This window comes from Taudactylus pleione, unplaced genomic scaffold (assembly GCF_031769625.1).
Source record: "Taudactylus pleione unplaced genomic scaffold, aTauple2 ptg000073l, whole genome shotgun sequence".
Lineage (NCBI taxonomy): Eukaryota > Metazoa > Chordata > Amphibia > Anura > Myobatrachidae > Taudactylus > Taudactylus pleione.
Window position 1 is genome coordinate 2,524,800 of NW_028284475.1, and position 23,371 is coordinate 2,548,170.

General features: G+C 47.4%; 1 protein-coding gene across 1 annotated transcript in view; it reads left to right on the forward strand.

The window, feature by feature from the left end:
- LOC148532528 (hemicentin-2-like) overlaps positions 1 to 23,371 on the forward strand; it is a 120,771-nt gene that overhangs the window by 87,482 nt on the left and 9,918 nt on the right. Inside the window, exons 16-19 of the mRNA XM_088467511.1 lie at positions 4,696 to 4,977; positions 11,587 to 11,868; positions 16,892 to 17,170; positions 21,753 to 22,166. Of these exons, the coding sequence (XP_088323637.1) occupies positions 4,696 to 4,977; positions 11,587 to 11,868; positions 16,892 to 17,170; positions 21,753 to 22,166 (1,257 nt within the window). The remainder of the gene's footprint in view (positions 1 to 4,695; positions 4,978 to 11,586; positions 11,869 to 16,891; positions 17,171 to 21,752; positions 22,167 to 23,371) is intronic.

Sequence of the window (23,371 nt, forward strand, 5' to 3'; positions counted from 1 at the left end):
CCCGTCCAGAGATTCCCCAAAACCAAATGTCCCAGAAGTCTCCATAAACCCCTGCAACTCAGACTAGGAGGGAGTGGGTGGAAAAACACAGACCCTATTGCAGTCTTACAAGAACACCAGTTAAATGACCCAAGTGGTCTTGCAAATCCTGCAACAAGGCAGATCTGATGGCTCAGAGTGGCGACTGAACCTTCCACTAAGTCAACTTCCAAGATTCAAGGCTTAAAGCTATCCGCTCAGACAGCTGTACCACCAGTGGCAGAACCTTGTAGAGAGGCACGTGGTAATAGCCAGCCACTGTGTCAATCTCCATTCCCAAGTAAGACAGGCAAATCACGGGCCCTTCAATCTTATCAGCAAAAGAGACCCCCCAACATCTGAAACTGCACCTGCAGGGGAATCAAACTACCTGATTCTGAGTCGGAGGCCGCAGCTATGTCTTGTCGCAGTTGCATCTCTATGCTAATGCCGCTACACAGCCCTTACCTGGTGTACATCCCTGCGTCCAGATGTGCAAGGACATAGAAGTCCACAGTCGTCATCCGTAGATACTGATAATCACATGGTGCATCTTTAGAAGCCACCATCACTCGCCCCATAGAAACGTGTGTCAGGTGCAGTTTCTCGGTCTGAGTTCGGCCTCCTGTGAGAAGTTCAGCATCTTTGCAGCCACGGTCGCAACTGATCTCGCAATAGCGGTTGCAGGAATATGCAAATGCTAAACCTGGCCTTCCCTTTGTGTTACACTTTCCGACTGCCAAGGTTTGCGAGTCTGCGTATGCATGTGCAGATCTGGTCCTGCAATGTCGCCCCAAAAGCCGCAGCAATGAGCGACATGCTGCTGGTGTTTGGGGGCGGCGATGGGCAGTGTCGGACCCATTTTAGGGGGCGTACTGAAGCCAGTGGCTGTGTTCTTAAATACAGCTTCGCTAGCGCCGACAGCGCAACTTCACCAGACTCCCCCCAGAGGGTTACTCAGATGACCGATGTACATGCTGTCTCTAAAGACGCAGCAGTGTATTATTACAGAAGACAGCAGTGGGAATCTTACCCAAGACTCCTTCTGCGGCTTTTTGCATAATTTCGCTCAGCAAACAAAGATGCCGCGCTTGGGCTTTTAGCATCCACCTTTGAATGAGCCCCTTAGACCACAAATCGCATACTAGGGATTTGTGTGAAGTCGCAGATTAAGCCTAACAATGCATGGCGAGGGTAACTCGCACTGGACCTGTCTATTGCCGTTTGAACCTGGATTGTGCACCTTCTACTCAATTTACAGACTTTTCCCCTAATTTTGCATCTTCGTTCCTTATAGGGCCTGATACAGAGATAAACACAGTGGAGCTATTTTTTTTTATTTGTGACTGATTGTAGATGCAGAGTCGCAGCAGTAATTTCAGGCGCATGCAGAGAGACATGTAGTGGGTGTTCCTGGCCGGTGACACGGAGCTGTCTCAGCGCAAGGAGATGGTCCGTATTATGGGCGTTATGGGAGTGTCACGGATGAGTCGGTGGAAGTGGTTGCATACACGAACGTTCGACCGCTCACGTAGGTTACTATAAGAAGTGACAGATGGGTGACCGCCAATAGCTGCGGAGGACTTATGCCTATAAATCAGGCTCATAGCTTTGGTGCGGCCAAGTATCAATATGTGAGACTCCATAAACAGGGCTATTTAGTGTAATTGGAGGAGAGGTGTATGTGGATACATACTGTATGTACTTTATAACATTTATAATTCTGATGGATGAGACTCAAAGTAGCAAGCGCCAAACACCACCTCCTCCCATTTGCCCCCGGAAATGCCTGTTTAGCAGTTTCAGTAGCCACAAAGACATCTTCAACCTGGCTGTGACCCCCAAAGACACAACCCCTGGAGTGAGGACAGTGTTGGTGCAATGCAACAGATTCCCCCCTGGAACCCTATGAGACTGGAGCTAGCACAGCAGCTCTTACCAGAGTCCATCAGTACAAGTATGAAAATGATGGACAAGTGGCCTAACCAGCATGTGCAGGAGCTCCTGCAAACCAATAGTCTCTATCACCACTGGACAAAGAGCTACAGAACATCATTCACAAACAGACAGAAAGCTGGGACCATGCTGACCTGAAGCAGAAGGGCCGGCCAGAGAACCCGGGACAGGTCAACCTATGGGGATGACAGAAACACCAGGGCAGGCCTCAGGAGGGGCACCAAGCACTGAATTACCCAAAGGGAAGGCACATTGGGAGCCTGAGAAATACAGAGGGTCAGACAAAGGCAAGGCCAGTGTGGAAACATGGTACTAGAAAGAACAGATAGTGTGTCCCAGGAATGGTCGATGATGCCCGAAGTTACAATGAGAAGGCTGGGTCAGCCGTGAGAAGACTCCCCAAAGGACTGAGGCTGAGCTGGCGCTGAAAGGGCAAGGTGGTGGTCGTGATTGATTGGAAGTGTAGGGTGGAAAGAAACAGGAAGGGGTACACTCCAAACTGCTGCGACACTTGCAGGGGTCCCCGGACATACCATAAGCTGCCCAACAAGGATACAAGAAGACAGAAGGAACACACGCTGGGAAGAAAAACGAGAAAGGCCTGGTCTGGGAAGAAAAACGAGAAAGGCCTGGTCTGGGAAGAAAAACGAGAAAGGCCTGGTCTGGGAAGAAAAACGAGGAAGGCCTGGTCTGGGAAGAAAATCGAGGAAGGCCTGGTCTGGGAAGAAAAACGAGCAGTGGAAGGCTAAAGGATAAGATGAGAATGGGGTATGTATTCTCCACTATTGCCATTATAAAATGGAGATTGTGAAAGTAGGATTGTGATGGTGCATCTACCTACATGAACTTTGTTAAAAAAAAAACTTGCCAGTACTTTCCAAAGGTGGAGCTACCATCACTGAGGGCAGTGACTTATCTAGGGTTTTCGGAGCCCAGGACAAGATGAAGAACGGCCGGCAAAAATGGACGTGGCCACATACCGAAAAGGGAGTGGCCACAGAAAATGGGGCCAACATGACACGCCACTCATTTCTCGTCACCCTGGGAACATTCCTTTCCATATCCACCTTACCTATACCGTGGTTTCTCACAATATGGAACCTCTGAAGAAATGTACCCTTCCTGGGAAGACGGCATCTTCTGTCGGTATTCATTATTCATGTAGATCACATTGTCCGGAAGATGCCTGTTTGTGTAGGAATATTAACAAGGTCCTCATACAACAGTGATTCAACTAGACTCATGCCCCCTGTAACTTCCCATCCCCTGCGTCTCTCAGCCACACCATCATTTCCCCCCTGCGCCGTCCCTCAGCCACACCATCATTTCCCTCCTGCGTCGTCCCTCAGCCACACCATCATTTCCCCCCTGCGTCGTCCCTCAGCCACACCATCATTTCCCCCTTGCGTAGTCTCTCAGCCAACAGGTGGGGGGAGGGGGGGGGCTGGTACTAATCACCCGGACTTGCTGGAGGGGCCCGCCACCACTCTCCCAGCCCCCACTACTTACATCACAGCAGTCCAGCACACGCTGCTGTGTGCTGGGCTGCACTGGGAGACTGCTCACGGCTGCTAAGAAGCAGCCACGGCAGTCTTCTATGCGTGTGGGGGGGGGGGAGCGATCAAGCTGATTGCGCCTCGGCCCCCACTGGTTATGCACCGGGCTGAGGGGGCTCACTGCGCCCCTCTCGCCAGCGCTGCAAGATGTGTTTCTTTTTTACCTAAGGGGAAGGTGGCCACGCCTTCCGTGGTTAGGCCCCTTTTTGCCCAGGCCTGGCCCTTGGCGGGCCTGGTGCCGGATGGTACATTTAGGTGATAATGTCGTGCCCATATCACATTGCCAATAAATGGGCCCATTAGTGTCTCCCCCACCCCCCCATTCATTCTACGTCTGTCTGTCTTCCCCCCCCTTTTTCCTGTCTCTGTGTCTTTCCCCCCTCTTCATTCTATGTCTCTATGTGTCTCCCACTCCCTCCAATCTATGTCTCTATGTGTCTCCCACCCCCTCCATTCTATGTCTCTCCCGAGTCACCCTCCCCCCCCCTCCCTCCTCACCTTTAGCTGGGAGCTGGCGGGGACGGTGAGGCCAGGCAGCAGGCTCAATGTCCGGGTCCAGGGAGCGGGGCGTAACGGTCATGCTCCCGGCAACAGCTGCTGCAGTAACTCCGCCGAGCACCACGGGCCTTGCTCAGCTGCGCAATGGCAACTGGTGGGAGGGAGGACAGCTTTGGCAGATTGGTGGCAAGCAGACAGTTGGTGCAGGTATGATGTCCTAGTTGGCGGCGCCCCGCCACCCCCCATACCACACACACACACACACACACACCCTTGGGCCTGCCACGGAACCCAGGGCACATGCCCCGCTCGACCATCCTGGTTATGCCACTGACTGAGGGGATGCGGGAGGACCACCCACTCTCACTTGGTCTCCCCGAAAATTCAGGACTCAGGAGACTCACTGAGGTTTTTCTAGAGTAGGGACAAGCAGCAGGTGACCAGCACGGGAGCTCAGGTAGTGGTTACAGATGGCACTGTGCCTGGAGTGTTAGGGGGCTGCATACCAAGGGGGGGCTGCACCCCCATCCCACACTGGTAGGGAGCATTATACTCTCTGCAGGTTACAGATACTGTATGTTTCAGTGCAACAAACCAAGGACAATCGTAATATTAAATGACCCACATGTCACACCATACTCAGCATTTGTATCATCTTCTCTTTCAGCTCTGTTTGATACCCCAGTAATAAGAAATAATCACTCGGCAGTAACAGAGGGCGATGAAATGACTCTGACCTGTGACACAAGACGTAACCCAGTCACAGCTACTACAGAACTGGAGTTTGCTTTCTACAGATCTTTGTGGATTGTGCAGAAATTCAGTGCATCCGACACATACAGCGTTCCGTCAGCCCAGCTGTGGCATTCTGGGAATTATTCCTGTGATGTCAGGACTACCAGCGGCCGTGTGCGGAAGGGAAGTCACGTGTTATCTATTCATATAGAAGGTGAGTGTGCAACACCGAGATCATAAGTCTGTATGTCCTCCAACTTTGCAAAGGGAAAAAAAAATAAAAAATCAGGATACCGTTTATATCCCCCATACAACAACAACAAGCCTCAGCCACATGTACACAAAGCCCTGCTGTCACTTCAGTAAGCTTCCCCCTTGGCATGCTGCAAATTAGGACTGTGCCCCCATAACCAGGGCTACAGGAGAGTAAGTATAAGATGGGTAATTATGGCAAATATTATATTAGTACTCTGTCCAGTGGTTACATATTGATAATTTGTGCAGGTGCTGTCTTATGTATACCCCCCCAACAGTGCCCATTTTGTTGGGACACTGGGCCTGATTCAGACCCTCTCGCAAGCGGGTCGATGGCCGTGAAGTGCGTGCGCGAGCCCTGGAGCGAGCGTGAAATCACTCGCTCCGACGCTCACATCCAAAAGGGGCGGCTGTCAATGTTGATCGGCAGCTCGCCCCGTTTGGTAGGCGGGTCAGGGGCGTGGCTTGCCAAACGGAGGCACTCCTGCCGTTTGGGGGCAGCCCCACTGACATCACAAGTGATGTCAGTGGTGAGCTTCCGGCTCTATTACAGCCGGAAGCTCACTGGAGCTTACGGGAACGAGACCCTACCACAAGGGTCTCGTCGCAAGCCCGATGGTCGCGACCATCACCTGGCCGCTCGCAAAAGCTGTGGGTGGTCACCCACAGCTATGCGAGCGGCCGTTTTTAAAAAAAACATGCAGCCGTCCTGATTCAGAGCGAGCGCTCGCTTTTTGTGAGTGACTTTGAATCAGGCCCACTGTGCATTAATATGCCCTGCAAGGATTATTAGAAATTGGATGGTGCATTAAAAAGTCTTATGGTGCATACAGACTGTCAGACGACCGATGAACTACAAACGATTTGAATGATTTTACTAACGATTTCATGAACTATGAACGATTTTTGACAGTATTAAAATGAATGAAAATCGACCAACTCTGACTGCAAACACATCAGATGTCAGATATCGTTACCTGACAAACGGGAACACGCATTGTAGATCGTCCATCGTTCAGGCATGTCAGATTTTCCTTCAGATATGAATGACTGAACGATTTTTAAAATAGTTATTGTACAAATCTGATGGAAAATCTGACCGTGTGTATGCACCATTAGGGTGGGTACACATCAGACGATATATAGTCCGATCCCGTGGATTGCTGCGACATATCATACACATTTTAATGTGTCCGCAATACCGGGCACCAACATCAAGGTTGCTCCATCGGAATTGGTATGAATACCCGCGGCGGTCAGAAGACAAACAGCGGCATCCTTATGTGGAAAATCCCAACAAGGCCCAGTAAGTACACTAGCCCACCCCCTCTCCCCCCCCCCTAACATTAACCCTCCCCCGATGGTGTCTAACCCAAACCCTTCCCGGGAGGTCCCTAAACCTAACCTCTCTATCCCTGGGCTAACGCTAACCCGTATACTTGCCTTCGGGATGCCGGTGGAAGGGATGCCGACATCGGTATCTTGATCTCTTTGAGATAGCGCCGCCAGCTTCGGTATATTGATGTCCAGTAACCCGTCCGCCGGCATCCTGATTGCATCCCGTTCCATCTGCTGTGCTGCATGGAAGATGGAACTACCTTGGCGGCCAACAGCATACAGCTGAATGCGTCCATGAGCTATATAACACGCAATCGTGCGCTATATTGTTCAGTGGTACGTCCGACCAACATCTCGTTCTGATGTGTACCCGACCTTAGAATGTTTGAGCAAAATGTAGATCAAGGATGGGTCTTGAGTGGATAGGTATGGGGCTTATTTTCCCTGAACTGTGCACCTGCCTTTTATAGTGGGTGTTTTTTTTTTTTTTTTTTTCTCGGGCTGGAGTCACATGATGCAGCTCATGGCTCCGATTGGCCAGAGCCACGTTTCCTCTGTCTGGCTCTGTGTTCAGGTAACCCTGTGATATAGTGTTAGGCAGGAGGTTGGCTCTAAGATTGATAGTCCTAAAATGGAGGTATGACTAGCTGAGTAAAGATGTATGTAGTAGATTCTAAGTCGGATCACGCGGCTGCACCTTTATGCTAATGTCGCTAGAAAGCCCTTCCCTGGCGTACAACAGGGTGTGCGAAGGCGCAGGCTCTATTTATTAACATTATTTTTACTAAAATAAAGTGAAAAAGGGTGTTTTCACACCCTTTTCACATTATTTTAGTTTCACCTGTAGTTACTATAGGGCAATTGGAGTAGAACTAGTAAAATTCTACTCCAACCCCTAAATATCACTGCTTTTTAGTAAAGCAGATCGCATTTCCCATAACTGTAATGGGAAATGTGATCCGACCACAGTTACTAAAAATAAATTGTAAAAATATACCGGGGAAAGCCCTGTGATAATAACGCCACCTGGAGGTGGCGTTATCCAGGGTCTCCCTCGGTTACCGGGCTCCCACTCTGCTCTAACGGGGAGAGCAGAGCCGGGAGCCGGTACCAGTAATCAGCTGTGTGGTCTAAACAGACCGCAAGCTGATTGCTGTAAAAAAAAGAAAAAAAAAAATGAAACATATTTTTTTGTTTTACTTACCTGAATCCAGGGACCGGTGATCGGGCCTCCGGTGATGGCTCCTCTCCGGTCAGCTGGTCTCCCACAGTGCACTGCTGCCCGGTCATCAGGTGATCGGGCCCCAGTGCAGTTTGGGAGATCACCTGATCGGGAAGCCCGGAGAAGATCACCTGAGGCCAGGAGGATGCAGGTAAGTGTAATGAAGGGAGGGGGGGGGTCGCGGGGGTCCGGGATCACGGAGGGCGGGGCTTAGCGTCGGTGGGGGGTAGCAGCGACGGTGGGTCGGCGCATGCGCGGGCTCTTAGTCGCGGTATTTTTTCCGAAAATACCGCGACTAGAGTGCGGATGGGATCCGCAGGGACAGAGCTTTATCGCAAGCTCTGTCCATGCAAGGGATTTATAGTAAATCCCTGTGATATTGCCTGAATTCGCAATGCGAATTCACTCGGTAATATCACACTACAATGCGCATTCAATATGCGGATTGTAGTAAATAGAGCCCACTCTAAAGCACTGTGTAGTGAGTCTCTTCAGCTGGCTCAAGAGGCATGGAGCTTTGGTCCGCCTCTGATGCAATGCTAAGCCCCACCTCCTGGCCTGATTGGACCCTGACCATTCATGCCATCAATGCCAAGCACTGATGGGACCATTGATGGAAGGAAATCTAGGTGTGACCCATCAGAGGGTTCTCCATCAGTTCTGCCCATAGCTGTCCTGCGCTCTCCTTTCTCACCACCCTGCTCCATTGGGTGGACATCTGGCCTGATTCAGCATCGCACGCACCCGGACACTTTCTGTCTGGCTGCAGCAAGCTACTTACTTCCTTCTGCTGATGCGAGAACCCGCCCGTGTAGACTAAATATCTGTGTGTCTGCTATGGAACCCCGTCCCAACCACCTCTTTTACATCTGCAGCTTTCAGCATTAGTATCTGAACTCACACCCACCCCATGCTGGGTGCAAAGATCCATCTGAAACACAAGTCCAAATTTTGCCCGCACGCTGCGATTGGGCACGGAAGCCATCGTACACGTTTATGACATGCCCACAAGACATGGGCGTTTCTCAGCGGTAGCTGGCACAGAACTCTCCTATCACAGATAAATCCATATGCACTAGTGATCTCCCTCTGTGTGCGTCTGCCTGATCAGGTGCTGTTTTGCGAATCCGCTAGATACGTGCGCATTGTGACTTGCGTGCAACTCAGGATGAGGCCCATAGTGTGCACTGCACAGAAGATGAAAATGTATGACAGTACAGAGGTGACACTGCCCTTCTCCCTGACCTCAGCCCCCTCCCCGTATCAGTTTCTTTTCCTGTTATTTGTGCCCCTGCCCACTTCCTTTACCAAGTACACCTCTGTCCTTTACCATCCATGCCTCTCTCCTCTCACCATCTGACTTCTGCCCCTTTACTATCTGTGCTCTTCCCTCTGCCCTTTACCATCTATACCTCTGCCCCCTCCCTACAGTATATCTGTGCCTCTGCCCCCTCCCTTTACCATCTACATCTCTGCTCCCTCCCTTTACCATCTGTGCCTCTTCCCTTTATCATCCATACCTCTGCTACCTCCATACAGTATATCTGTGCCTCTGCCCCCTCCCTTTACCATCCATACCTCTGCCCCCTCCCTTTACCATCCATACCTCTGCCCCCTCCCTTTACCATCCATTACTCTGCCCCCTCCCTTTACCATCTGTGCATCTGCCCCTCCCTCTACCATCTATACCTCTGCCCCCTCCCTCTACCATCTATACCTCTGCCCCCTCCCTCTACCATCTATACCTCTGCCCCCTCCCTCTACCATCCATGCCTCTGCTCCCTCCCTTTACCATCCATGCCTCTGCTCCCTCCCAATATCTGTGCCTCTGCTCCCTCCCTTTACCATCCATGCCTCTGCTCCCTCCCAATATCTGTGCCTCTGCTCCCTCCCAATATCTGTGCCTCTGCTCCCTCCCAATATCTGTGCCTCTGCTCCCTCCCAATATCTGTGCCTCTGCTCCCTCCCTTTACCATCCATGCCTCTGCTCCCTCCCAATATCTGTGCCTCTGCTCCCTCCCAATATCTGTGCCTCTGCTCCCTCCCTTTACCATCCGTGCCTCTGCTCCCTCCCTTTACCATCCGTGCCTCTGCTCCTTTCCCATATAGAATGCCACCGCCCCTCCCCATATCTGTGCCTCTTCCCATTTACCATATGTGCCAATACCCCCTCTCCCTCTGTTCCTCATCCTATGGCTGGTGGCTGCTGATCAGAAGCGACATCGATGAGCAGCTGACCAACTATATTCAACACCTATGGGTATATTTACTAAAGGTCGAATTTAAATACATTTTAAAAAGTTGAAAATCGATCAACATCGATGTTGTGTTCCTGGGGAAAAATCACACATTTACTAACAGACAATTTTTTTAATTTATTTTTTCAAGTATTAGTAAATATGTGATATAGACCCAGAAACACAACATCGATGTTGAATGATTTTCATCCATTGCTTTCTTCCATTTTAAAACGTTATCAATGTTCTATAGTCACAGATGTCCGTCTCTGAGCCGGACGCTGCTGCAGTCGCCTATCTGCTCCTTTATGTAAATGCAGCTACAAAGCCTCTCCCTAGTGTACATCTGTGTTGGACATCACAGCTGGGATAAGTAATGCCTGCATTAGGCGTTATGCTTCCTGCCGCATTACCATAACTGCAAGGACGGCGTTACAAAGTAGCTAGCGAGGAGCTTTGCAATTCCCCCTGAGCTGAATCAGACCCTGAGGCGCCCACTATTTACATCCATGCACGTTGTAATACCAGCCGAATCTACAGAGAAAAAGAATGGACACAAAATCAGGGGCTCCAAAGAGAACTGAGAGATGCAAATCTAATTGCAGCTCACCACTTGGGGGATAGGCAAGCCCCGAAAAGACTTACACGCATAGGAAAAAAACAGATGTGGGAGCGCTCATGATTTGTTAATAGAACAATTGTGAAAATAGTAAATACAATCACATTTAATATCATAAATATCCTTAGACAAATACTAAATATTCCAGTTAATAGAATTATCTGTTAAAAAACAAACAAAGAATGTAACCATTGGAGGACATATACAGAAAAAAAACAATAAATGACAAATGTGAGTAGCATTGACTCTGATATAATATGATGAGGAAGTCTCGGTTGGAGTTACCCCATGTAAAATCTGAGATATGATATGCCCCTTATATATTTATGCCATAGTAAGGCCTCTTTTACATTAAGCCAAAAGTAAGGTCCCATCTCTTACCTGACAGGGCTGCGCGGTGGGTGGGGACGGGGCTGCCACATGCGGGGGAACTGTCAGTCCTGCTGTCATTGTAATGTGGCTCGCAAACCAATTGGAGCTCACGGAACGGCAGCCTCTGCTGATTGGCTTGCGAACGGCACCACATTAGACTGACAGTGTCTCTGGTCTCTGTGCCTCTCAAGGCCGGGATGCGACTCCAAACCCACAACAGCAGCAACCTGGCCTCCCGGCAGCCTCTCCCTGGCGCCCCCTCAAGTCCGGAGGCCTGTCACGTGCCCCCTTAGTTGTGGCCCTGGCAACAGTCCCATAATACACCCATGAGACAGACTGATTTGCCCCCAGGAACACCCAGTTCCAATACCGTGCATATGAATTGCAACTGCGATATTGTGTGTTCACCGCAAGTTTTTAGCAACATGAGCCCAGTATCAAACATCGCTCATCTCTAAACATCAGTACTGTGCATCGGGGGGGGGGGGCTGGAGACGGGGTCACACAGACGCCGCATGACCATCGCCCACCGGCTGCATGATGGAGAACATTATACACTCTGCAGGTAACGTATCTATAACCAAGCACATTTGCACAACATGACATCTGCGTCTTTGCTGGCTGTGTGATTCAAATGATGCACTAGCCAGGACGCACTGCCACAGTTGTAGCATGCACTAACAGCAAAACTGTGACAGGGAATGCTGGGATGGGTAGTGCCACACGTTGCCTACACCTGTTATACGCCATACCAAGACGGTTTATTATCTTCTCTTTCAGCCCTGTTTGATAGCCCAGTAATAAGAAATAATCAATCATCAGTGACAGAGGGCGATGAGATGACCCTGATCTGTGCCGTAAGACGTAACCCGGCCACAGCTACGAAGGAGCTGCAATTTGCTTTCTACAGGTTCACGGTTAATGTGCAGAGATTCAATGCATCCGATACATACACCGTTCAATCAGCGCAACTGGAGGATTCTGGGAATTATACCTGTGATGTCAGAACTCCCAGCGGCAGCATGATTAAGATGAGTAAGGCGTTATCTGTTGAGATAGAAGGTGAGTGTGGAAGTGATGTAACAAGTCTGTATATTTCCCAATATCGCTTATGATCCACTGCGGGACCCTCAGCTACTTGCTGTGTATGGCCGGAGAGCGATCAGTGAAGGCTGCATAGACCGCTGTGTACGGGATCGCAGTATCGCATGCGTTAGCGCCCACCTCTCAATCAGGCCCGGAGATATATATATATATATATATATATATATATAGTGAAGTGCACTGACCCCCATATTTCGGATCTGGATTCATAATGTAATTTTTTAAATTCAAACCCCCGAAATTCTAATTTAAAAATGTGAATTCTGAACCGCTGGAAGATCAGACTGGTGACTCCGATTTACCCGGATCTCCTCAGGAGATTAGACTCGCGACTTGGATCTGTCCGGATTAACGAAATTTGGTTGGATTCAGATTTCTGGAGAACCAAACGGCGCATCTATATATACATACATAATTATAAACCATTTTTCATTTGCACTATTAGATTTGGAATAATATATATATATATTCCTTTTAACCACTTAACTGGAAGCGTCGCATGTGATGAGACCGCAGCCGGCAGCGCTTCAGCTGGCAATGTCGCATCACATGTGACTGTGCCGTCACGCCGCTTCCCTCGGACTTTGCAGAGGAGATCGGTTCACTTGTGCAGAATGGACCTCCTCCTCCGACTCCCCGGAAGGGACGCGGCAGTCTGTGACCACTGACATCACTTCTGGAATCGTGCCCCAGAATGCCGTGTGAACGGTACTCCGATCCTCCTCCAAGCACTTTTTGGCTGATCTCTGTAAGTGTAGAGCTCAGCTTTAGCAGGGGCACCGATAATCAGCCCCCTCTGACACACGCTCCGCTGCACTCTACATGTGGGAAAGGGGGGGATTTAATACGTAATATGACTCTGGAGGGGAGGGGGGTAAAATAATAACAAATTATACTGGTCACGGGAGGAGAAGTTTTTTGTTTTTTTCCCCACAGGGGGAAGGGATGGTTTAGAAACCAGGGATGTTTTTTTTTATACTATTAATGGGATGTATTATTATTAGGATTTATGACACCTTGGCGCCTATTGCCTATAGGGGTGGGCACTTATTAATAATGGGGACCTATGGACATGGAGGAATGGGTGGAGTGGCAGCAAAAAACTCCCTAGAAATATATATTTTTTTTAAATAAAATATTTAAATATATTAGAAATAATTGTAAAACTTCAATAATGAAAAAGAAAAAAAACGACCATTTCTGAGCGGTTTTCTGGGAATGAAATAGTCAGTGAAGTGGTTATAGATGGAATTGGTCAGACTCCCTCTATATTAGGTGATTCTGAATCGCCCGCACAGCTCACGGCGGACGCAGCGGAGGGAACTTTTTCTACTGCGCATGCGTCCAAGTGGCACATAATGTGTGTACTGATTGTTAGCGCACCGTGTCTGACATTATTAGGAATGTACTGTACAGGGGCGTTCCTGGGCGGCGACACACTGTGATACTGCGTCTAATGGGAGTGTTGTGGGCGCGTCACTGAAAGTGATTGCATACAAAGATGCTTCATCGCTAAATTGGAGGCCATTATCAAACGGAGAATCTGCGCCATCGCAAGTTGCGATAACGACCGATGGTGGCGTCTAAAGTCGCCACCATCACCACAAGCCCTATTTGAGCATCTAAAGACGCTGAAAGTGGGCGTCTCAGTCCTTGCACATTGGAACGCATGGATTGTACACCTGGGAAGGGTTTTCTAGAGGCATTAGCATAAAGTCGCAGGCGTAATTGCGGCAAAAGACACACACGTACGCCAGAATCGGCAAAGCCAATAAAAAGCGGGTACTGTAACGCCTGGACAAAACATGGTGCAATGTAAGGGGTGCAAATACATTTCTTTTCTCTTTTTTTTTTTTTTTTTTTTGCAAGCAGGGTAAATACTATCTGTTTTTGTATGTAGCCCCCAAATGCTGGACAGCTTTATACTTATACAAGAACGGAGGTGGCGCTATCGCAAGCTCTGATATCTTATATTGCACCGACTGTAGTCATCCAGTATAACAGTGACATACAGTAGTACGCAGGGCAGTTTTCAATTGTGACTTACTGTACAGCACAATACTACTGTACTCTGTAGCTTTATCACTTTAGCTGTACATTATACATATAATAGGGTGTCATACATAAATGTTACCCAGGTAATACCCATCACTATCACTGTAGCTGGCATGCTGTACATTATACATATAATAGGGTGTCATACATAAATGTTACCCAGGTAATACCCATCACTATCACTGTAGCCGGCATGCTGTACATTATACATATAATAATAGGGTGTCATACATATATGTTACCCAGGTAATACCCATCACTATCACTGTAGCGGGCATGCTGCACATTATACATATAATTGGTGTCCTACATAAATGTTACCCAGGTAATACCCATCACTATCACTGTAGGCGGCATGCTGTACATTATACATATAATGGGGTGTCATACATAAATGTTACCCAGGTAATACCCATCACTATCACTGTAGCTGGCATGCTGTACATTATACATATAATAGGGTGTCATACATAAATGTTACCCAGGTAATACCCATCACTATCACTGTAGGCGGCATGCTGTACATTATACATATAATAGGGTGTCATACATAAATGTTACCCAGGTAATACCCATCACTATCACTGTAGGCGGCATGCTGTACATTATACATATAATAGGGTGTCATACATAAATGTTACCCAGGTAATACCCATCACTATCACTGTAGGCGGCATGCTGTACATTATACATATAATGGGGTGTCATACATAAATGTTACCCAGGTAATACCCATCACTATCACTGTAGGCGGCATGCAGTACATTATACATATAATAGGGTGTCATACATAAATGTTACCCAGGTAATACCCATCACTATCACTGTAGCCGGCATGCTGTACATTATACATATAATGGGGTGTCATACATAAATGTTACCCAGGTAATACCCATCACTATCACTGTAGCTGGCATGCTGGACATGGCATTTCAGCAGCTGCCAGTGGGACATGGGCGCATCTGATACGATTGTCATCAATGCCCGGATTCCTTATTGCTAGGCTTAATCCACAGCACTCAGCCATCTGGGATGCCCTTGGTATGTGACCACACCAGCTACATAAAAATACATCATACAAACTCAGTACTTACTTTACAAACTGTAATTCCTTTGAATAATACTTTCCAAATATAAGACAAACTTTGTCAGTCTATCCCCAGGTGCTTACTAACCGATATCCCTGGGTGTGGTCCTGTCTCTTTAAGCCAGGACCCATATTCATGATTAAATTATGTTTAATACTGAGCCAAATGTGGCCGATCAGAGATCGTATATCTGAGAGTCAGTGTAGGGACTGGCCATATCAGGGGCGTATCTAGAGAGTAGGGGGCCTGTGTGCAGTCTCCGACACGGGCCCCCTCCTCTCTGCCCGGCAGCGCACTGAGCTGTGCGCTGCCAGCGCCGGAGTTATAGACTCTGGGCACTAGATTATGCTCAGGGTCTATAGTGTATGCACAGGCCACCTGTACTGCGCATTCAAAAACAACGGGAAAATGGCCGCCACAGCCATTTTCCAGCGCCGGACCCCCGCGCCATCGTGGGACTCCGCAGAGTTAAGTATCATTATGGGTGCTGGGTGTGCGGTGCGGGGCCCCCCCGTGTTCCTTGCACACCCTGCACCCATTATAGATACGCCCCTGGGCCAGATGGGAAGACTGAAGTGGGTGGTCAAATTATTGCAATATTTTGGAACTAACATTCCCTGTATGAAAGGATTACAGTTTAAAAATTAAGTGAGTGCCGGGTTTGTATGAAAAAAAAAAAAAAAAATTAGATTTTATATATATATATATATATATATATATATATATATATATATATTTTTTTTTTAATATACACACATACATACTCGCAGCTGTAACTCCTGGTTTTAGGTTTAAAAAACTTGTGCCATGTACTCCTGGATCCTTTATCTTGATCTATATTAGGATAGTATGCTAATCCATTAAGACCGCAATGCCGCCACAGCACTACATAAGGACGCCTACCTTACCTTACACGCACATCAGTAATGTTTAGCAAGACTGTGAAAACATCGGTACAATCGCAGCATTGCGCACATTTGCAGTAGGTCAGACCTTACTCAGGAATCGCTTACTTTAGCGCACGCCAATAGGCCTAAAGCTGCATATGGGATTGCAGTGGATAATTTATGCACGCCCTTGCAATGGCGTTCAAATGCGTTCCCGATGGCAAGGGCTAGTTCGCGGCACACGCAGTACACAACAATCGGCCGATTGCGTGCGTTTAAGCAGTTGTGGTACTTGCTGAATCAGGTCCTCAGTTCATCAATACAATATTTGTATTTATTTCACAAGAAATACATCTCATGTATAAGCCCAATGGGAAATACGTCTCTTGTATAAGCCCAATGGGAAATACGTCTCTTGTATAAGCCCAATGGGAAATACGTCTCTTGTATAAGCCCAATGGGAAATACGTCTCTTGTATAAGCCCAATGGGAAATACGTCTCTTGTATAAGCCCAATGGGAAATACGTCTCTTGTATAAGCCCAATGGCCATTTCAATCAGAATGGATTTTCATCAGGAGCATATTGGTATCTGTGATTGCCACCGATATGCAATCCACAGAGGGACAGAGAGGGATCCTATAGCGATAAGCAGCCCATAGGCTTCTGTAGATGGCGCTGCCTATTACGCAGAAGCTCTGGAAAGGAACGCTTTCTGGAACTTGCTGTACAAATAATTGTTCTGGCTGAATAGGTTTTGACAATTAACAGACTCTAGAGGTGTCGGGCTGTTTACTACGGACAATATTATGTACAACTAATGTATATTTTTGTACACACACACAGGCACCATAGTATAACATAAGGGCTGCATCTTTGTGTAACATTTGCTGGCTGTAAAATGACCCACATGTCACACCCTGCCCAATATTTCCATCATCCTCTCTTTCAGCTCTGTTTGGTTACCCATCTATAATAATCAATCCGTCATCAGTAACAGAGGGCGAGAACGTAACACTGACCTGTAACACTACACGTAACCCAGCCCTATCTACTATGGAACTGGAATTTGCTTTCCATAAAGAGTTTTATGTGCAGAACTTCAGTGCATCCGACACCTACATACTTCCGTCAGCAGCGGCGGAGGATTCTGGGATATACACTTGTTTCGTGAGAACGCCCAACAACCGTGTGATGAAGAGGAGTGCACCAGTAATTATTCATATACAAGGTGAGTGTGGGATACTGAGATCAGGTGGTAAAATGTATTAGGGTGAGAGTTTAGATAATGTGCGAGTTTAGTGCAGTAAACTCTCACACTTACCCAACTCACCCAACATAATAGAGCCCGAGAACATGGAAACTCACCCAACGTAATAGAGCCCGAGAACATGGAAACTCACCCAATGTAATAGAGCTGAGAACATGCAAAATCACCCAATGTAATAGAGCCAGAGAACATGGAAATTCACCCAACGTAATAGAGCCCGAGAACATGTAAACTCACCCAATGTAATAGAGCCCGAGAACATGCAAACTCACCCAATGTAATAGAGCCGAGAACATGCAAACTCACCCAATGTAATAGAGCCCGAGAACATGGAAACTCACCCAATGTAATAGAGCCCGAGAACATGCAAACTCACCCAATGTAATAGAGCTGAGAACATGCAAACTCACCCAATGTAATAGAGCCCGAGAACATGGAAACTCACCCAATGTAATAGAGCCCGAGAACATGCAAACTCACCCAATGTAATAGAGCCCGAGAACATGCAAACTCACCCAATGTAATAGAGCCCGAGAACATGCAAACTCACCCAATGTAATAGAGCCCGAGAACATGCAAACTCACCCAATGTAATAGAGCCAGAGAACATGGAAACTCACCCAACGTAATAGAGCCCGAGAACATGGAAACTCGCCCAATGTAATAGAGCCCGAGAACATGGAAACTCACCCAATGTAATAGAGCCCAAGAACATGCAAACTCACCCAATGTAATAGAGCCCGAGAACATGCAAACTCACCCAATGTAATAGAGCCAGAGAACATGGAAACTCACCCAATGTAATAGAGCCAGAGAACATGGAAACTCACCCAACGTAATAGAGCCCGAGAACATGGAAACTCGCCCAATGTAATAGAGCTGAGAACATGCAAACTCACCCAATGTAATAGAGCCGAGAACATGCAAACTCACCCAATGTAATAGAGCCCGAGAACATGGAAACTCACCCAATGTAATAGAGCCCGAGAACATGCAAACTCACCCAATGTAATAGAGCTGAGAACATGCAAACTCACCCAATGTAATAGAGCCCGAGAACATGGAAACTCACCCAATGTAATAGAGCCCGAGAACATGCAAACTCACCCAATGTAATAGAGCCCGAGAACATGGAAACTCACCCAATGTAATAGAGCCCGAGAACATGGAAACTCACCCAATGTAATAGAGCCAGAGAATATGCAAACTCACCCAATGTAATAGAGCCTGAGAACATGCAAACTCACCCAATGTAATAGAGCCCGAGAACATGGAAACTCACCCAATGTAATAGAGCCTGAGAACATGCAAACTCACCCAATGTAATAGAGCCCGAGAACATGCAAACTCACCCAATGTAATAGAGCTGAGAACATGGAAACTCACCCAATGTAATAGAGCCCGAGAACATGCAAACTCACCCAATGTAATAGAGCCTGAGAACATGCAAACTCACCCAATGTAATAGAGCCTGAGAACATGCAAACTCACCCAATGTAATAGAGCCCGAGAACATGGAAACTCACCCAATGTAATAGAGCCTGAGAACATGCAAACTCACCCAATGTAATAGAGCCCGAGAACATGCAAACTCACCCAATGTAATAGAGCTGAGAACATGGAAACTCACCCAATGTAATAGAGCCAGAGAACATGCAAACACCAATGTTTTTAGACTAAAAGAACCTCACTATTTAACATCCAAATGTTTCCCATTTTGAAGATGAAACTTGACCAATGTAATAGTGTTATTACTGCTAATCTCTCCCATTTTCTACACTCTCACATTATTACATTTGGCCCCATATGTACTGTATGTATATCTCCCCATCTTACAGTGGGCACAGTTTGATCATTCAATGCTCTATCTACCCAGCCGCAGCCTAATTTACACAAAGCCATGATCCAGATGTTTGCATTTTGCCAATAAGGACTGTCAACACAAAATCCAGACTGAGTGGAATATATACAGTATATGTTAATTTAATAAAAAGGGCATTTTATCTCTGGTGTTGACTTATTGTAGGGTTAACTTACAAAAATACATGATAATAGTATTAAGGCTATAAATAAATACCTAATAAGTAATCCTATAAGTATAATCCTATTATTACTACTATTAAAGTGGTCTGTGCACATAAAATAGAAGAGATAAGTAATATGATAAATAAGCTCCTTTTACCGCTTAAAAATACACAGAAAAATACACTGATTGTCCCATCATAGACAATACCACAAATAGCAACTAAAAATGGTTACACAGTTCCAGCATCACCGCCTGAGGAAATGGTTGCAGCACGAAACTGAATTGGCTAAGCCAAACTGTGCATGTCACCGACAGCAGCTGCGTACGAAGACGTACAGCCGCTCACAGAGGCCGCCATACTCCGGATGGCAATCTGCACCTGCCATAGGCCTGGTGCACGTTTTCGATGGTGCGTCTAAAGATGGAAATGCGCTGCACTAAGTCGCTGCAAGTTGGCGTCTCAGTCCTTCAAAAATCAGACGCAGCATTAGCATTAAGACACAGGTGCGACTGCAGCAAGCAAAACACCTGCGCCGCGTCCACCTCAGAATGAGCCCCTGAAAACGCTGACCTATGTCGGCCATTGGAGGCAAAATATTTTTTAGATATGGGTGTGAAAGAAATGAGTGAGTGGTTATAACCAGGCTGCTGTTGCAGGGGTGTGCATAAATTATCCACTGCGAACCCATTCACAGCTTGAGGGGCGACAGCGTACTTCTCATGACTGTTACAGGCCTGGCTCTGCGCTTGTTGTGTGCTGGCTGTAGTGGTGTGCAGCCGCAGAGCGAGGTAATGTCGTCACCCCTCCCCCAGCAGGACAAGCAGCTGCTGTCTTCTGTACATTAGTATGACTGAGTGGGAGCAGGAGGGAAGGTGGGGCCCGGAGGCTTCTGAGAGACGCCGAACGAATTTGGATGCAGAGAGAGGCAATGTTAGTGGCAATACCTAGGAGATCACAGGGAGGGTGGTTAGCCAGACACGGGCGCGTCGAGACTAGCAACTGTGGCCGTCTCAGTAGGAAGACCACTGGATGCGGCATTAGCAGAAATAAGCTGCAATAGCATGCCCCTTCACATCAGACCCATTGGGCGGAATTCAATTGATTCCTGCCCCCATCCCGCCCTACGGAGCTATTCAATTCTTGCTCCTGTCGGGCACGATCAGCTGACAGCGCTACATTTCAGCTCGCAGCCCCAGGGGGATGAGAGCTGAAATGTGCGAAAAGTGACATGTTTGATCGCCCAAACATCACTTTTCGCGATCGCACCCAGCACTTTGGTCGGGTTTAGCTGTTTTACGCGGCTAACCCCGACCACTTTGGACGCGATCAGCACGAAAATCTGGAGCAATTGCATAGCGGCCCGCGAACTCCTGTCACTTTAGACGGGAGATGCGGGCCGCAAAAAACAATTGAATTCCGCCCATTGTGTCATTTGCTTCATCTAGAGCAGAGCTTAATGCGAATAAATGGGAGGTCATATAAGTTTATTATCAGACAGAACCTCTCTTAATATACTGTAGTTAAACCTTCCGTGTGTGAACGCCTGAACCATAGGCTTGTCTAACACGTACTTTATAGGTAATAATGATAATAAAAGGACAGTGGTTCATACTGGAATTTGGGGAGTGACAATCTGCTTGTTTCCAGACTACGATGTTTGCGCAAATCCTCAGGAAAATGTCTACCATGGCACTTCCCTGGCGATTTCTGCTGCTGCTGTAGAGCCGCCGCGAGACTCCAGTGAGGTGAGTATAGCTCTATGGGTGCAGGGTGTGCAGAATGGGCCCCCCACACATATATATACATACATACATACACACATACATATATACATATACACACACATACATACATTATACATACACATACATATATACACACACACGTACGTTGCTGGAGGGTGTGAAATGACTACTCACAGGGTCGGTAAGGAAAGTGCATACAGCTAGCTCACACTAAAACCACCTCTCACTTCTTCCATGTCAAATCCTCCAAATACGTAACTGCTTTATACCCATTAACAACTAAACCATGCCCACCAGGGCCACAACCCCTGCCAGTGCCATGCCACAGAGAGCCATGCCGTGTCATTTATCATCCTCACACAACCAAGCACAATAGTACAACATGATATATGCATCTTTGTCTAGCACTCGCTGGATGGAAATGACCCACATATCACACCGTACCCAGTGGCGGGTTACCAAATAGGGAGAGAATAGGAACCGGCCTATGGGCCCTGCACCTTTTAGGTGCCCCGCGACAACGGATCAAAATGATATTGACTTGATGTGGAAATAAAATAAAAAATTTTGTTTAATAATATTGTGCGATATGGTTTCAAATGTAATATTTTTTTGTTTAATAAAGTTTATTTGTTTAAAAACATTAATTGTTAATGTTTGCCTTGTGTTGTAAAATTGGTTTATTAAGATTTGTTGGTTGGTAAAATTAAAAACCGTTGGGTTTAATCCAGAACCGACCGTACCCAGTATTTGTATTGTCTTCTCTTGCAGCTCTGTTTGGTACTCCGCAAATAAGACATAATCAGCCATCAGTAACAGAGGGCGATGAGCTGACCCTGACCTGTCGGGTAACAAGTTACTGGGGTGCAAGAGGACGGGAATCTGCTTTACACAGAGACGAGATGGACTTCAGAGGATATGATTCCTACAACGGTCCATTAGCTCAGTTGATGGACTTCGGGGATGAGGGAGCCCCCAGTGGCCGTGTGAGGAATACACTAAATACTACAGAGCTGGAGTTTGCCTTCTACATGTATGAGCAGAAGGTGCAGGAATTCAGTGCATCGGATACATACAGCGTTCCGTCAGCGCAGCCGGTGCATTCTGGGTATTATACCTGTGAGGTGAGAACGCCCAGCGGTCGTGTGAGGAAGAGGAGTGATGACTTCTATATAAGAATAGAAGGTGAGTGTGAAATACTGATATCATATCTGCCGAGGATACCTCAGACATTTACACAGGGAAAGAAGCAGAACACAACTCGCCCTCCCCACATTTACAAAATGGGAAATGCCCCCTCTTTTTTTTTTTGCTCATATGATAACTACAACGGTCACAGTCGGGGAGTGGGACTATGGGGCTTTTCATAAACTTTTTATTTTAATAAAGTAAAAAGGCATTTTCACATCATTTTAGTATCACAAAAATGTACTAAAGGGCAATTGGAGTAGAATTCACTAAATTCTACTCCAAACCCTAATTATCACATCATTTCAGTAAGCAGATCGCATTTCTCATACTTGTAATGGGAAATGTGATCTGGCCAGATTTACTAAAAATATTCCACATTCTTCCTGTATTTTTTTCCGAAAAATACAGGGAGATTTGTGCAGACGAGAGTCACAGGGTCCGAGCTTTATCGCCCGCTCTGGGCCTGATTCAGAGCCGGACGCTCTGTCCAGAGCGCTCGCTCTGAATCAGGGCCGTCCTACCTAAACTTTGGAGCGGCCTCCTGGCCGCTCGCATAGCTGTGGGTGACCACCCACAGCATATGCGAGCGGCCAAAAAGATGGTCGCGATGGTCGAGACCATTGCGACCATCGGGCTTGCGACGAGACCCTGCGGTAGGGTCTCGGTGACCGCAAGCCCTGGATTGATTTTGGCTCTATCAGAGACAAAATCACTTCCACTGACATCACTAGTGATGTCAGTGGGACCGGACCCAGATGGTAGGCGTTCCCACGTCTGGCAGCCACGCCCCCGGCACACCCACCAAAGGGGGCGTGCTGTCAATCAACATCGACAGCACGCCCCCTTTGGTGCGTGACCCCGAGCGACGGCTTCCCCGTCGCTCGCCGGGTCTCGCGCATGCGCACGATGGAGCAGCCTCCGTCGTGCGCATGCGCATTTGGGTACCATCGACCCGCTTGCAAGCGTCCTGGGCTCGCGAGCGGGTCTGAATGAGACCCTCTGGTCCTGCATGCGGAAGTTAGCACATCCATGTGATGTTTCCTAAATTCACAATCCGAATTTAATTAGAAATATCACACTACAACCGCATTTTAAATGTTTAAATTGTATAAAATCTCATCATTAGTATCAATATAGACATCCAGAAACTGACTGCGCACAGATGCCCACTATGTAACACGCACTGGTGCCAATTTAAA